The sequence below is a fragment of the Neomonachus schauinslandi genome, chromosome 8, assembly GCF_002201575.2.
Source record: "Neomonachus schauinslandi chromosome 8, ASM220157v2, whole genome shotgun sequence".
In the NCBI taxonomy this organism is placed as follows: Eukaryota; Metazoa; Chordata; class Mammalia; order Carnivora; family Phocidae; genus Neomonachus; species Neomonachus schauinslandi.
The window spans coordinates 33,654,604-33,671,473 of record NC_058410.1 but is presented as its reverse complement, the minus strand read 5'-3'; the positions used below and the strand labels follow the sequence as shown (position 1 = coordinate 33,671,473).

Genomic DNA, 16,870 nt, shown 5'->3' with positions numbered 1-16,870 from the left:
GTTACTCCTCCTGACTAGCTGTGTGATCTCTTCTCTTCTTTAAGATAATACCTATGATTTCTTCCAGATGTGGAATTCTGTGGGCTTTGATTCTAGGATTAATTGATTTCTCAGCTTGAGAAAGTGGATTCATTGTTTTGAACCCGTATACATGTACTTTAACAACTCTGTACTATTCTGTCATACAGATAGATGTACCATAATTTAGTTAGCCAGTCTCCTAACGGTGGATACCAAGGTTGTTTTCTACTATAAACAATGAGTTGAGTTATTGAGATTATCAAGTCAAAGATGATATATTTTAAGTGATTGTTACTGCAGATAACACTCCAGAAGTATTTGCTAATTAATACTCCTGTCAGTAGTCCATGAAAAAGCTTTTTATTCTCATACTCACCAACTCTAAGAATCACCAAAATGGAACATTTTTGACACGTTGAAAGAATTGCATCTTGTGGTTTTAATTTGTAGTTTTTTGGTTGTAAGTGAAATTGATAATCTTTTTATGTTTACCAACTATTTATAGTTAGTTTCTTATTTATGAGCAATTTATATTTTTCATCTTTCTATTGGGCTTTTAATCTTATTATGTTGATGTCTGATATCTGTATAAATTAAGGAACAGAGTACATTGTTACATATGTCATAAATGTGTTTTTCAGGTTTCTCATGGGTCTTCCATCTTTTTTGTGATATTTGCCACTCATTACAGAATATTTGCCACTCTCAAGTTTTAAATGTTCATGTAGTCAAACTGAACAATCTTTTTTTTTTTTTTTACGGCTTTTGAGTTTGGTGTCTTACTTACAAAGGTTATCCTACTCTAAGATTATAAATACATTCACTCGTACATTGTTCTAGAACTTTTATTGTTCAGCTTTTAATGTTTGCATTTTTTATCCATCTGGCATCTGTTGTCTTGTTAGGAGTAAGGGATTCACAGACTTAAGGAAATCTAGCTGGCAGACTTGATGTAAAAGTAAAATACATATAGCCTTTTGGTAAATCCTTTCACCCTAGAAGATAAAATATATGTAATACTTAAAAGCTACCTAGCTGATCCTTAGTGACCCTGCCTGGGGGACCAATTGCTCTTTCACGTGGTGGCCAATAACAATGGCACTGACCACTCTTTAAAACCTCTTTGAGAGATATTGTAATTATTTATGAGAAAAAAATGATATTTAGAAACGCGTTGGATGGAGAGATATTTTGTAAACTGGGTGTATTTCTAATAGGCTGTTGAATTTGTTTAAAAAGCCTTATTAGCATAACTCTGGGAGAGTTGACTTTTATATGGAAGACCCTTCTGGCTCTCCATTCCCCCCCTCCCATCCTCCCTCCCTGCCCTGATTTATTCATTACTTAAGTAATACTTACTGGGTGTTTGGTGTTGCTTATATGAAGATGTTATGTATTCAAGTTGTTCTAGTGTTGGAAGATATACATATTAGTATCTCTGTAGAAGTACTGCTGGAAAAATGCCTTTGGCAAGACATTTCTTGATGGACAGATAATTTAAAGATAGGTCAAAAGTGCCTGTTTTCCTCATAGTGTAAATGAAATAATTTAAGTAATTGAAAAAATATATTTGGTATTAAACCTACTGTATAATTTAGAAGAGAATGAAAATGGCTATGGTGGGTAGAACTTCTATTGTAGGATTTTTTGTGACCTGAATTGTACTGTTAATTTCTCTTTGTTACCCAGGTTCACTTTGATGGCTGGAATAGTTGCTATGATTACTGGATAGATGCAGATTGTCCTGATATTCACCCTGTGGGCTGGTGTTCAAAAACCGGGCATCCTCTTCAGCCTCCTTTGAGTAAGAGACACAAGGATAACTTAAATAAATGTTTCCATGTTCTTGTGTAGGGTCCTTAAAGTGTTCTTTTCTCCTATTCTTTTCTTTCTACTTCTTTCTCACTGTGTATTTCTTCTCTATGTAATCCTTTTCCTCTTCCTACATTTTCAGTCACATGGTAGTCACAAAAATATAAAAGAAAAAATGTAATGTTTGAAAAAGCAAAGTTTATATAGATTTTTTTACTTTTATTTAGAAGTACTCCTCATCTTTTAAAATTGATACTGAATTTTTGGAAGATAGTTTGTCAGACTTAGTCTGTCAAAATTTAATGTATCAGGAGTGATTTTATACTATAGTTTTGCAAAATGTTACCATTTCAAGAAACTGGGCAAAGTGTGCAAGGGCTCTCCCTATGAATTATTACTTAAAACTGCATATGATTTACAATAACCTCAGTAAAAATTTCCTTTAAATTCAAATTTTAAAAAAGTAAGCACTGAGAACTTGACATACTGTAATTTCAACTTTGAAAGAAAACATATATATTGTAGCAAAAAAAATATAAGAAATACAATAGATTACTGAGGGGTTTTAAAAAGTTTAGCGTGCAGACCCCCATCTAGTGGCTTCATTTCTGGATGCTGCATACAGGCTGCATAAAGGTACAAAAATTCACATGCATGCCGTTTCTTACAGTATATTTAAAATAACAAACCTTAGAAACAGAGATTGGTTAAATTCTGGTGCATTCATAATACAGACACTGTGCCACAGCCATTAAAGAATATTACCACTGAGATGGAACTGAAGTTAAAGACCAAAGGAAAAAAATGTTTCAGAATAGTGCACATCTGTGCTATCCCTTGTATAGGACAAAATGAAACGAAACCAAAAACTTGATACATGTATATATACACACATGGGAATGCTTAGAACAACATCTAGCACATTACACATTAATGTAAATGGTCAGGATGAGGGAGTGTATGAAATGTGGAGGGGGTAGTATGAATGGGATCTGTAACTGTTTCTCTGTATTCTGGTGTGGTGTCTGAAATTTTCACAGTATACCAGTGTTCACATACTAATTATGTTATTTACTTCATGAAAATTGGAAGAATCTCCTCATTAATTCACATTTAGATGCTTCTGGAATTTGACATTGAAAGAGGGTTAGATCAAAGTCTACCGTTTCACTATTGAAGAAAGATAAATAGTGTGAACAAAAGCATAGGGAAAAACCTTTAAAAATAAAGACTTTTAAGATTTTAAATTTTTATTTTACAGCCTTCTGGTTAACTTTATGCCCCTTCTTTCTTTCTCTCATTTTTTTCCCCTTGCTTTCTTATAGGCCCCTTAGAATTAATGGAAGCTTCAGAACATGGCGGATGCTCAACCCCAGGATGTAAAGGGATTGGCCATTTTAAGAGAGTGAGACACCTGGGCCCTCACAGGTATGTGGTGCTGCCACTCACACAGGAATTCCTTATATGGTCAAAGACAGGGTGCCCATCCCATGTATGTGTAAGATAATGATTTCCATGTGTACTAATAGATGTGAGCTAATTTTATATTTTGATCTATACGAAATGTGGTTTCCATGGTGATCCTATAAAAACGAAGAGTATATCTGTAGTTAAGTCTTCCTGGGAGAAAAATGCATTCACAGTCTAAAATGGATTTACTCTAGCTATTTGCCTTTTCTTGACAGCCTGACCAGGTGTACAGATACTCACCTTCTGAAAGAGTCACTTTGGGTTGACCGTTAATAATGAGAAGAAGGCAGACCCTGTTGAAGGTCTTTGTTTGGTAGAATATGATATGATTGGGGGACTCAACAATTTTGAATAATGAGAAGTGAGATTATCATAGATTATACCAGCAAAGATCACAAGAAGCACAAATATAAATAGTCACACTTGAGAGTGCATTGATCCCAAACAGGGTTTTTCAGTATTTTTCATTTACCCCTAAGTAACTTAAAAAAGAAACCAAAATTATACATTTGAAATTTGATGTATTGTTTAGGCGATTTGGGGCTCTTTGGAGACATTTAAAAATATTTCCGAAATACCTAGAAATTCCTATGATTTGACTGAGATTTTCGAGGAACAAAAGCATCACCTGTTTAGGGATGAATTAAAATAATCATTTGTCAATGTAAGTGTTCTAACTACATGTTAATTGGGTTACCCAGTAAGGAAAATGATCCCTTGTTTATCTAGTCTGTACACACTGTGAATCTGGGTCTTTTGAAAAATCTGAAGATTGCACTACCTGTTCCTCTAAGAGTTAATAGGAACTGTAAAATTGGTGTAATTAATGCTTCTTCCTCCTTCCTTCCTTCCTTCTTTCCTTCCTTCCTTCCTTCCTTCCTTCCTTCCTCTCCCTCTCTCTTTATTTCTTTCATCTCTGCAACCACAAATACTGCTTATCTTCTTTTTGCAACACTCCTCCTGAGATTTTTATGGGATTCAGTCTGTTCCAGAGTAAATAGTCTAAACATAGGGTGGTGATTCCACTTACAAATACCCATTTAAAAATCCTTTTCAGGAGTGCCTGGCCCTCTCAGTCGGGAGAGCATGTGACTCTCGATCTCAGGGTTGTGAGTTCAAGCCCCACATTGGGCATGGAGCCTGCTTAAAAAATAGTAATAATAAAAGAAAAAAGAAAAAAAAGAAAAGTCCTTTTCATTGTTTGTGTAAGTGCCAACCCAAAGTTACGTGATTAATTTAAACTGAATTAAAATACTACACCTTAAAAGTTGTTCAGTGTTGCTGAGTGAAGGCAGCTAGATTATTTTTCAGGCATTATGTAAGTCTGAGTGCCAGAAATAATTCATTAGCATGCTAAATTTCCATTGTGTATTAATAAATTATTTCATTCACTGAATATTTTTGAGGAGTTTTTTTTTCAATAATAACTAACATTTATTGAGTATGTATTTACTCTGCACAAGGTATTGCTCTGTTTTACGTTTATGGATAACCTTCTGAACTACCTTATTAGTTTTAGTATTATTTTCTCCCAATTTTCAGTGAGGCCACTGTGGCACTGGAGAGGTTTTACTGATTGACTGCTGGTGAGGGAGGGACAGGGATTGGCCCCCAGTCTCGCTCAAGGGTCCGTGCTCTTGACCTCTCCCCTCTCACTGCCTCTCAAGGCCCCGCTCCAAGAATTAGTCACAGACCCAAACTTCAGAGAACTCAGGGACTAATGGAAATATAAAGCTGTACATAATTAAAATACAAGATACAAAACAGTAATATTGAACCTTTGACACGTGTATCAACCCCAAGATGTTCATTGGACTGAGGCAGTTTGTTCCAATTATGAAGGAAAAGAATAAAGAAGCTTTTTTAAAAAAAAAAAAACATAAATATTGATATGTTGTTGGGGAGCAGTTGAAATTTTTGTTTTGGCCTTCTGGAAAGGAAACCCACCTTAAAGCAATGTCCATCGTCTCTTTAGGAGTGCTTCTGGTCTGAGCATAGAGGTTTGCCTGTCGTGGCGAGGTCTTTGGTGACAGTCCTGTCGCCTGCCTGATGGTGCTTGCCGCTCATTATGACTACCTTTTCCCCACTGTGCCAGGGACCTCTGAGGGTTCCTCAGCTGAGCCACACCCATTTCACAAAATTTCAGTGATCATCTTTGGAGCATTTCTTCAGAGATGCAGCGTTGTATTTGCTAAAAGAAGGGGGAAATTGTGGAGAGAGTCGTGGAAGATTTTATGGAGAAATGTGGTAAAGAAATCTTTCAGTATAATTGGAACCAGTAGAGAATTACTCATCTTTTTGGAAGGAGAGAGGAAGCAGTAGACCTTCTGGCTGGAAGACATGTATTGATAAGGAAGTTTGTTGCTCTGTCGGACGGAAGGCATAACTGGCAGTTCCGTACGTGAGTCTGGGGCAGAGTTAGTGGTTGGCCGAGCCTCGGGGAGGAGGAGGGTGCGTGTGGCTCAGACAGTTGGCAGCTACCGTCAGCTGCTGCACTCGTCCCTTCTTCTGAGCCCTTTCAGCTGGCTTTCCAGAGTCTCCCTGATTGTCCTATTTACAACACTCAGAGCTCTGGGTCTGGCAGGGTATTAATCCTTAACAGGCATAGCCTGTTTTCCATTTCATTAGTAGACTGGAATAGCTGCAGCATCATGGATATTCTCTAAAAGGGTCATTTCAATGGCGTTTACTTTTGTCCTTGCCGAGAATGCTGTGTTTAGGAAAACATAATGAGAAAATTCTCTTTGGATTAATTTGCGGAGAAACTGCATAAATCAAAACATGCATTCTTTGCCTAGATAACAAGGAAAGTTGCTCTTTTAGCAAGAATAATCAGTTTTATGAACACATAAGCAAAAGGTTGTGTTTTGACTAGCAGTTGTTGTTAGCGTCTCTGAAAAATTATAATAGTTGAATTTGATGTAAGAGGTGTTAGAAATAGAACATGTGTCTCAGCGATGAAATTTGAGAATGTGATGTTTTCAGATGTTGAAATGTAAATAATCAGTGAGTGAGTTGAGTGTGGATGTTATTCTTATCTCTAGGGATATTCAGTAGCCAGATGGCTCAATGCTCTCTTTCTAGCAAGGGAGCATTAATCTGGGTGGTGTCGTGGTGTTTCCCTTTGTCGATTCATTTGTTTCGGCTACTGCAAGGTCAAAGAAGGGGAGGAGATTAAAGGAGAACTAAAGTTATATGAAAGTAGATATTCTGCATCTCTAGTGCCTTCAGAAGTGAATCTTTTCTATGTAAGATTTGATTATGGAGAAAATAAACAAGAAAAAAATGGGGAGTATTTCCAACAACCTCTAAAAGGTCATTGTAAAGTCCATGGAAGGTTTTAAAAATTTGAACAGACACCTGCAAACTATAAACATCCTATTGATTCAACACCCATCCATCCCTGCATTCCAACATATATTTACTGAGTGCCTGCTTTGGGCCAGGTCCAGGGTTAGGTGATGGGCTGCACAGAGGAGAGGGTCCCTCCCTCTAAGGAGGCCAGTCTCGTGCAAACAGTGTTTCGTAGAGGCATGAATGGGGTAACACCCTTTCCCTGAGGGAAGCAGAGAGTCTCCACCAATGAGGCATGTTACGGAGTTTTTAATGCTGTTGTTTATCTTTGCGGATGCTCTTTTACAGAATAGCGGTTATGTGTTAGTCTGCTTCTCCTTTTTGAATAGTGACAACAGGTGGGATTTATTGATGACTTCCTATGTTCCAGGCACTGTTGTAGGACTTAATCTGTGATCTCACCTAATCCTCACAGCAGCTCTCTGACGCAGGTGCTGTTCTAATCTCTGTTCTACAGGTGAGGACACGGGGTTGGAATAGTTAAGTACGTGCCCAAGGATCAGACAGTGGCAGAACCAGAATTCATCCCAGGCTTGGATGGCACTTCAGTCTCCATTTGTAACTCCTAGACTCTCATGTAAAGCAAGTGGCCTGATAGAGCCGCCTCAGGTTTTTGTCATGACAGAGTGTGAGAACGATTATGCGATCACTCAGAAAACTGAAGATATTACCTAATTGTTTAAATAAACGTATTCACAGTTACAAGGATTTTAAAGGTGGCAGTGGGGAGAAATGAACAAGACAGTCTGTCCCCCTTTCCTCATAAGCCGGACCAATCTTTTCTAGGAAAAACTGCCTCCTTAGAGGGGTCGGTGGGATATTTGTGTGCAAAGCTGATACGGAATTATTTGCCGGTAGAACAGGGTGTACCCTAATAAAATCCTTATGTAGATAGCTGTGTAACCCTACATGAATTCCTTCCTGTGCTCTCTGAGGAACTATGTCGTGGTAAAGAGTTACGTGTATGTGGATACATGTGTATGCCCATTTATACATGATACACACAGCTTAGTACATGAGAAACCAGAGATTATAAGCCTAATGAGAACCCACTTTCTCTACAGAAGTTTGATCAGCACTGGTGAGTTATAAAGTTAGTAACTTTTAAAACTGTATGAACCTTGTAAATTTAAGAACAAGGAAACTGGCAAAGAGGTTAAGTAATGGCTCAATGCATATTAGCTCTATGACGGCAGTATCTTGCTCGAAGATGGTACTCAGAGGGATTTCATTGTCAGAGATTACGGCTAAGGGCATTCTTTGATATTGCAAGGTACTGTTTGCCCCCATACAGTGTAACAGGGGACAGCCAGAGTTCATCATCAGACTCTGCCAAGAACTGATAAAGTGACACTGAGCAAGTTCCCTTTTTAAAGCCTCAATTTCTATGTCTGTAAAACAAGTGTTAGACAAGGAACAACTTCCCAGGGTTGTGGGAGTTAAACGAGATAATGCAAGGAAAGCACTTAGCATGTGTAATGCAGTTGAGCCATGGAAACTCTAGTATTGCTCTCATCCTCATTTTACAAGTGAGAAGACACGGTCTCACAAGTTGTGCATACTCTTCAGTAAGTGGTGGATAGGGTGGCAGAGCACCTTAGAACCAGGTTCCTGACTTCTGTCTAAGGGATTGCCCATCACTTGAGCACACTTCATTTGCATTTTGTGGCATACCTTTTTTTTTTTTTAAATCACTACCCACTTCAGGAACCAGCTGGCTTCCTTCTCTACCCCATAGCAGGTGTAAAAATATGAGGTATGTAAACCCATTTTACTTCTCTCAGGATTCAAAGGACGAGAGGGTGTCAGCATAAAATTGATAGCTGCTCATGACGGGACTCCCTTGATAGATCAGCCTGGCCCATTAGTAAATCCATGCTGGGAGGGCTGTGCTCGCTTCCCCTGCTTGAAGTTGAGAGTTTGAAATTCCTCTCTGGCCCTAACAATCCAAAAAGGCAGATAGTTAGACAGTAGGTCTTATTTTGTTTTGCAGTCTTGCCTTTCCGTGAGCTGTACAACTTTGTATGTAGTGATCTTAGAGAGATCTATTCTTCCTTTACTTAGTCAACAAATAGGTGAAGGGACTGTTCTCATAGATCTTATATTCTAAGACTTCTAAACTGTAACTGTTCACTCTGTGTGTAGTTGGGGATATGCAGCCCATCTTAAGAATACTGTGGGTCTTCCCAGTGTGGGAGTGGGTGGGGTTAAGAACAGGACTCTCATTTTCTTTGCTTCATATCTGATAAAACCCTAGGGTAGATATATAGATAGATCTTCAGTAATTGTAAAGCCAGGTGTTTAACTGTGAGTGAAACATGATGGTTGCAGTATTTATAGGACTAGCAGCATACTGTTTGTCAAAAAAACCAAAGAATTATATTTAGATTTTTTTTTCTTGCTGTCACAAAATGCAATGAGGTAAATTTGTCATAGAAATACACAATATGAGGAAGAAAGGATAACAGAGTTAAAGATGACAATCTGAGGCTTAGTTAATATATTTCCTTTGTCAGAAACAAAGATTCAAAAATAGCAGGAGGAGCAGGTTGTATTTCTTATCTTTTTTCTTCAGAAGAGGGGAGCTCATTGAAGATGATGAATTTGGTTTTAAACATGTTTATTATGAGGCAGCCCTGGGTCATTTATATTTTGTCTGAAACAAGATAGGTGTAAGGCAGGGCTCCACATTCCTCAGGGGAACCACAGGGAGCAGGGCCTCTCCCCCTTCCTCAGGCCTGTGGCACTTACTGTGTGGGCAGAAAACCGAAATGTAGCCAAGCAGATGCTACCACCTGGGTCTTCCATCAGGAGGAGTGATGTGAAGGCAGGTCACACTTGGTGTTTGCAGTCTCTGTGGAATTGGGGGTTGGGCAGGTGTGGACATGGCTGAGGGGTTTGGGGAGCGAGTAAGGGCCACAGCCCCAGGAGCCCCCCATCCTGTGTAGACTGTGTCTGGGGAGGAGAGCTGGTTGGACCTTTCTTCCTGACCAAGCCTGACTACTCAGCCTTCCTACTGACTTGTCTGATGCCCTTTAGTAAGTTTATTTCTGCTCAACTTAGAATTGGTTTTTGTTACTTATATCCATAAACACTAATTAGTACAAATATCCCATAAAGGATTCCATGAGGTACTTGAAGGATTCTTGTTCAGAAGAGACATTGTGAAAGACATGTATCATATGATCTCACTGATATGAGGAATTCTTAATCTCAGGAAACAAACTGAGGGTTGCTGGAGTGGGGGGTGGGGTGGGAAGGATGGGGTGACTGGGTGATAGACACTGGGGAGGGTATGTGCTCTGGTAAGCGCTGTGAATTGTGCAAGACTGTTGAATCTCAGATCTGTACCTCTGAAACAAATAATGCAATATACGTTAAGAAAAAAAAAAAAGAAGAAGAAGAAGGTAGCGGGAAGGGAAGAATGAAGCGGGGGAAATTGGAGGGGTAGACGAACCATGAGAGACGATGGACTCTGAAAAACAAACTGAGGGTTCTAGAGGGGAGGGGGGTGGGAGGATGGGTTAGCCTGGTGATGGGTATTGAGGAGGGCACATTCTGCATGGAGCACTGGGTGTTATGCACAAACAATGAATCATGGAACACTTCATCTAAAACTAATGATGTAATGTATGGGGATTAACATAAGAATAAAAAAAAAATTAAGTGCGAAAAAAAAAAAAGAGACATTGTGGTTGGTGATGAATTCTCCCTTCACATCATTGCTAAATGAATAAAAATGAGTCAAAATAGTATGGCCATTCGCAGTAAGATAAATGAAACAGTGCGCTCGTCTTACTGAGTTACTTTGTTGCTGTGTGACATTGGGCAAGCAACATCTCTGCTTCATTGTTTAATAAACAGTCCACAATTCCTGATGTTGTCCCCAGATCTGCTTCTCTCTCATCATTCTCATCTCAGGGGGGAAAAAAAAAGAAAGAAAAGAAAAGGCATCCCTATGACCACCTAGGTCTTCAAGCCAGAAACCTATAGACCATTCTTAAATCCTTCTTTAATGTCATTCCCCATCACCCATCCATGCACAGGTTCCTTTGGAGGGATCACAGAGGTACCATGACCGTTCAGCCACCCAAATCCAAGTCACCATGATGTCTTTACAATTACATAACTTCTTTTGCTCCAATTCTGTCCCTTTGAGATCTTCCCCCCACAAAGCATCCTGGGTGATTATTTTAAATTGTACATCAAACCATACCATTCCCTTATTTGAAGGTCCTCCAGTGGCTTCACATCAGACGTAAACTAACCAACTGAGCTCATGACCCATGACCATGGCCTACCAGACGCTACATAATACTTCCCCTGCCGGCCTCTAGTGTGTACCCTCCCCTTGCTCACGCACTCGGCCGTTGATGGTCTTCCCCCGCCACACATGCCGAGCTTTCCCTACATTTGTGCTCTTCTTCCCATTTCCCAGAATGCTCTTGCCCTGTGTGGACAGAGCAGGCTTCTTCCTGACCTTGAGGGCACTGATCAGATGCTGCCACTTCAGGGAGGCTGTTCCTCACCACCTGGGACAGCCCCGTGTTCTCCTTTAGGCCATACCCCATGGCATGTGTCACTATGTGAGGCTCTCTAATTTATGTCTGTGCAATTGTGCAGTGCCCATCTTCCCCCAGAATATCAGCCCCATGAGAGCAGAGATCTTGCCTTTTTATTTTCCATTGTGTTTCCAGTGCCTAGAAAGATAATTAGGACTTAATAGATACTCGATAAATACTTGTTGAACAAATGAATGAAATAATTAAAGATTGAAGTCGCCTAAGCATTTTAAGCCTAGGTTGTCTCATGAAAAGCCTTCCTCATAGGATATTGTAAAGATTGTAAAATACTGTGCTTAGCAAAGTGCTTGATATATAGTGAGTGCTCCATAAATATTACTGGTTGTTGTTTTTGTTATTGTTGGGTTAGTATTATATACATTTATGTCAACACATGATCAAATGTTATTTACGTTTATCTTTTGCATAGATAATAATGTAGAGTAGCATGTAGTTAAATAAAATAAAGATTGTATTTTAGCTTATAACGTATTTGTGATAAGTTTTATAGGCCATTATCAGAATCACTTAGTTTTCAAACTCTTCCCTCCTCCTCTTAGGAGAAGGTATCTGATTTTTTTTTGGTGGAGAATAGACATGCATTGTTTAAAATTTTTCCCTGGGTGATTATCAACATTCCCACTATCACCTAGAGAGAGGAAAAGACATGTAAGACACTAATATAATTTCTTTAAAGATTTTATTTATTTATTTGTCAGAGAGAAAGACAGAGAGAGAGCACAAGCAGGGGGAGCGGCAGGCAAAGGGAGAAGCAGGCTCCCAGCTGAGCAAGGAGCCTGATATGGGACTCGATCCCAGGACCCCAGGATCATGACCTGAGCTGAAGGCAGCTTAACCGACTGAGCCACCCAGGCACCCAAGACACTAAAATAATTTATCTAAGAGCCAACAATTTCCAGATTTAAGGAGGCTTCCTAAAACCAGAGGGGCAAGATGGGCAGGTAGTTGGGAGGGTTCATTAGGTATTGGAGGCCTGAGATACAGAGGTTGCCCAGTTGTTCTGGAGCCTGGAAAGCTGAGGCCTAGGCAGAGGATTATACTGACTTAACATTGATTTAACAATTAGTGACCTAGATTTCCTTTACTTGGATAACAGGAATGATCCCCATATGGAACCTGAGAGACCAGCCAGGGGTCCAGAGGGCACCGATAGAAGGGAAACGAGCTGGATGGGTTATGATCCAAGTTGGCATCTGGGCTCCTTTCATATCAGAAACAGGATTAACTACAGATTGATATATGTATTGCCTAGGATATCAGATGTACAGCTGGACCTGGAGCTAGGAACATGGGGGAACCCCCTTCCTTTGGAGGGACAGCTGTTATAAAGGAAATGATATGGCCAGTGCGGACCCTGAGTCTGGAGGATCACTTTAGGAAGCAGATCTGTGCCATCTGTCCATCACCAAGCCTCCAATGATGTCTTAAGCATTTCTCTCTTGGGGCTGATTGTTCCTATAGATATGCATAGGCTCTGCCCTGGACAATACAGAGGGGATCCTTCATTGATCATTGCTCAGTTCCAAAGATTTCATCAGATTGCATCTAAACATCTATCTAGTGCAAAGACACATTTTCTATCAGATATACTTAAATTATGTCTTAGAGATAAAATATTTCATATTTATGTGTTTAATCATACATATACACATATGTAAATATATATAACATTCAATTAAATTTTGGGATTTTATATTCTATAGCCTGTCATTTTAATTAGAGGTATGTTCTAATGGGAATGTTCCTTTCTTTTTTCTTTAATATTTTAGTGCTGCCAACTGTCCCTATTCAGAAATCAATTTGAATAAAGACCGAATTTTCCCAGACCGTTTAAGTGGTGAGATGCCTCCGGCTAGTCCATCATTTCCAAGAAATAAAAGGGCAGACACAAATGAAATCTCTTCATCTCCTGAAATCAGGTATTAAGTGATAATATTAGTGTTGTTTAGAAGTACTCTGGTTGAAAGAGGTTTTCTATCTCAGATGTTTTATGTTCTCTGTTATCTTTTCTTGGACATTATTGAAAATGCATTTGATTTAATGTAAAATGATGATGGAGATCAGTAGTGGACTTAAAAAAATTAGGCAGAGAGTTTATAAAAGTGTATCTAAATGAGACAGGCTTTCTTCTTATTTGTTCATCTTTTAGTTGAAATTTTTTGGTGTTAGAAGTTTAGAAATTCCAGTCATTTTACTTCATGCCAGTTCATATTTCCGAATGAACTGATCAATATCTATATAGAGCCATCCTTTATGAGAAAGATGTCAGATTTTTGTGAAGAAATGTACATTATTTCTTTTTCATGCTCATGCCAAGCACTTGCATATGTGTTATTTCTTTTAATTATTAAAATGTTAATTGTACTGCATTTGACCCTTGAATGACATAGGGGTTAGGGGCACTGACCACACAATGAAAATCTAAGTACAACTTTTAAGTCCCCAAAAACTTAACTACTAATGGCCTAATAGTTACTGAAAGCCTTTTCAATAACGTAAACAGTTGATTAACACATATTTTGTATGTTATAGATACTACATATGGTATTCTTACAATGAAGTAAGCTAGAGAAAAGAAAATGTTATTAAAATCATAAAGAAGAGAAAATACACTTACAGTAGTATATATATATTTATTTTAAAAAAATCCATGCATAAGTGGACCTGCTTAGTTCAAACCCATGTTGTTCAAGGGTCAACTATATAAGCTCAGTCATTTAGTTTTGATTTCACTTGTAGAGTGAGTTGGAATGTTAAGCTCAGTGGATTATTAAGTAAAGAACTAGATTTTGTTTGATCTTTAAATAATAGGTCTGTGCCCTTACATTAACTGAGGATACTACTAAAAAATAGAGCAGATTAGTGGAAAGATATTCCTTAGTGCTTAGGTTTTGGGAGTTTCTTTTATGGAATATTTTATTTATTTATTTAAGATTTATTTATTCATTTGAGAGAGAGAGAAAAGAAAGCACACTCATGTGTGTGAGCAGGGGGAGGGGCAGAGGGAGAGAGAGTCCCCAGCAGACTTCCCACTGAGTGCAGAGCCCACCTCAGGGGGATCCCATAACCCTGAGGTCATGACCCAAGCCAAAATCAAGCGTTGAATGCTCAACAGACTGAGCCACCCAGGTACCCCTTTTATGAGTATTTTAAAACCTAAGGCAACATAGTTTTCTATTTAAATATTTCATAACTTCCATTCTTATGGATGAGCCAGGTAGACATTTGGATTAATAAATCTGATCCTAAATTCATAGCAATGCTATTGGAGTAATGGCATTTCACGTCTCAGTATCCTCATAGAAAAGTAATTTTATCCTATGGATGGGGTGAGCTGTAACTTCTTTAATTATTAACCACAGGAGGATGACTTTTTTTTTTACCCTTAAAACTATGACTAATGTAACAAACTCATTTTACCCAACCCAGCACTCCAAAATGAGGTCATACCATGTGAGGAAATTTACTTTAAGACAAAGTACTAATTCATATAGTAATAATTACAGATACAGAGTTCATTGACTCTGACTCACAAGGTGGTAAGACTACCTAGCGTTTAGATTTCAGAAGCCAAGATACTGTTTAAAATATAAACAGAATACTCCGAAGAGTGGGCAGGTCTAATCTCACACAGGCTTTTCACTCACTAGCTGGGCTCCAGGCCAGATTCCTAGGGCCAGAGTTTCTCTCAGCAGAATCTCCTTGGGATGATTTCCTAGGGTCTTCTTTAACTCAAAATTTATGTAAAAAAAACTGTAGTGGATTTGACCATTTCAGTGACCTGTCTTCTCTGAGTTGTGGTCATGGTTCTTCATGTAATCATCCGGATTTAGGGAACAACCTCAGACGTTTTTAGTTTTCTGTATAGCCTATCACACATGTTTAATATCTAAATAGTTTTTCCTGTGTCATAGATTTTTAGCTCACACTGTCTTTTGAGTCAGTGAATTCTGACCTGTCATTACTTTGTGTGAGTGAATACTTACACTTCTTTGTATTAAGGTGAAATTTCTTCAAGTGATCTGCTTCCATTTGGTAAATGAGTGTTCCATTGTTCATGGTTTTAGAGACTTTGTTTAGATTTCTTCTTGTCTGCATCTTTCCAGATTTACTGTTTTTATTTTTTTTCATAACTAAAAATAACCTGAAAGATTTGATTAGTCACATGCAAAGGAAACATGAGGGAGATGATCGAAATGACCCCTCAATTTTTAAGGTGAACATTTTTTTCTCACTGTATTTTTTATGCAGAAGAATTTTGAAGAGATGGCTGCAGACATTTTGATGTTCCAACCTAAATGCTTCGTTAGGCGTACTTGAAAAGGCAATATGTTTCAAAATAACACAGATTGACTTACTCTTTAAAAATTTTAATTTCTTCTTTAACATTTTTGAAAATTGACTTCAGATTACTTTTTTCTGCAGGCAGTCACTGGTTCTCACAGCAATTGCAATGGCACTGGGTATTTTAGATATAAATGATCATGAGGTGGCAACGTAGTAAATGCTAACAAATAAAAGAAGGGTTGTTAAGGAAAAAGTGTATCTTACGGCTTGAGGATGGTTGATTTAAGGTAGAATTAACAGGGTAGAAGTTGGCTGGCTTCTCTGCTGTGAGTAAATCTGTGTGAATATATTTAATATTTTTTTTCATTTCGTAAGTAAATATAAAATTTTTGGATTGTTGATTTGTTTAACCTGGACTTAAGAATGTGAGCTGTGCAAAGCTGTGAGGGCAGCGACTAATAATAAGCCCTCAGTAAGTATTAGTTTATATTAATGGGGCAGGAGGAATAGGTTACTTATTTGTTGCACAGCATTCTTTTCTTCTGGCGGAACAAAAGAAAGAGTGGCCCATTTCTTTGATATTCCTGAGTTAAACTTTGAATACAGCATTCAGGACAATTCTCACAATACCAGATTATGTTCTCTCTTCTTTTCCCATATTCATTTCATACATGGATGGAATTTTTCATTCAGGTTTTAACGCATTTTCTTTGCGTCCTTTGTAATAATTTACTAAATTTGGTAGCCAGACCCTACTGTTTTTGTTTTTTTTTTTTAATGCACTTTAGCACAGCAAGAGACCGTTCGCACCCCCAGAAGTGGACCCTGAGACAAAGATTCAGTTGCATGTGGTTTATTTGGGAGGTGAGGAAGACCTCAGCAGGGGAGTGAGGAAGCGAGCCGGGGAGGGGAGGACCGCCAAGGAAAGCTTTGTTGCCACACTGATTACCACTGTAGACAGCAGGAACACAGTCCTGCTGCGACCACTCTGGGAGTCGGTGTAAAACACACATCTCAGAGTTTGCCCGCCGTGGGCATGAGGGAGCTGAGCCATTTAAACACCGGTTACCTTCAGTCACAGAGCGAGGCTGCCCGGGAGGAAGCACACAGTAATTCCCCGGCCCAGCGGGTTCAGCAGCTGGAGCCCCGGTTAACCCTTCAGGAGAGCGGAGCAGGAGAGACCGTGGGAGCTGGCCGCCGTGGCTGGAAGGGGAGTGCCGTCCACGGAACATGGGCCGGGCACTGACCACGGCTGCTACGCCATCCCTCCCCCCCATAAACACACACCCATTTCAAATGCGAGAGGGTCCCCGGCTGGCTTTGCTTTTGACCTAGAAGCTGAC

At 39.0% G+C, this 16,870-nt stretch overlaps 1 protein-coding gene across 2 annotated transcripts in view; it reads left to right on the top strand.

Annotated features, from left to right (window-relative positions):
* The window catches only part of L3MBTL3 (L3MBTL histone methyl-lysine binding protein 3), a 121,360-nt gene that overhangs the window by 78,403 nt on the left and 26,087 nt on the right, over positions 1–16,870 (top strand). For both annotated transcript variants that reach the window (XM_044917674.1, XM_044917673.1), the window contains 3 exons: positions 1,711–1,825; positions 3,159–3,261; positions 13,010–13,159. In XM_044917674.1, the coding sequence (XP_044773609.1) occupies positions 1,711–1,825; positions 3,159–3,261; positions 13,010–13,159 (368 nt within the window). The remainder of the gene's footprint in view (positions 1–1,710; positions 1,826–3,158; positions 3,262–13,009; positions 13,160–16,870) is intronic.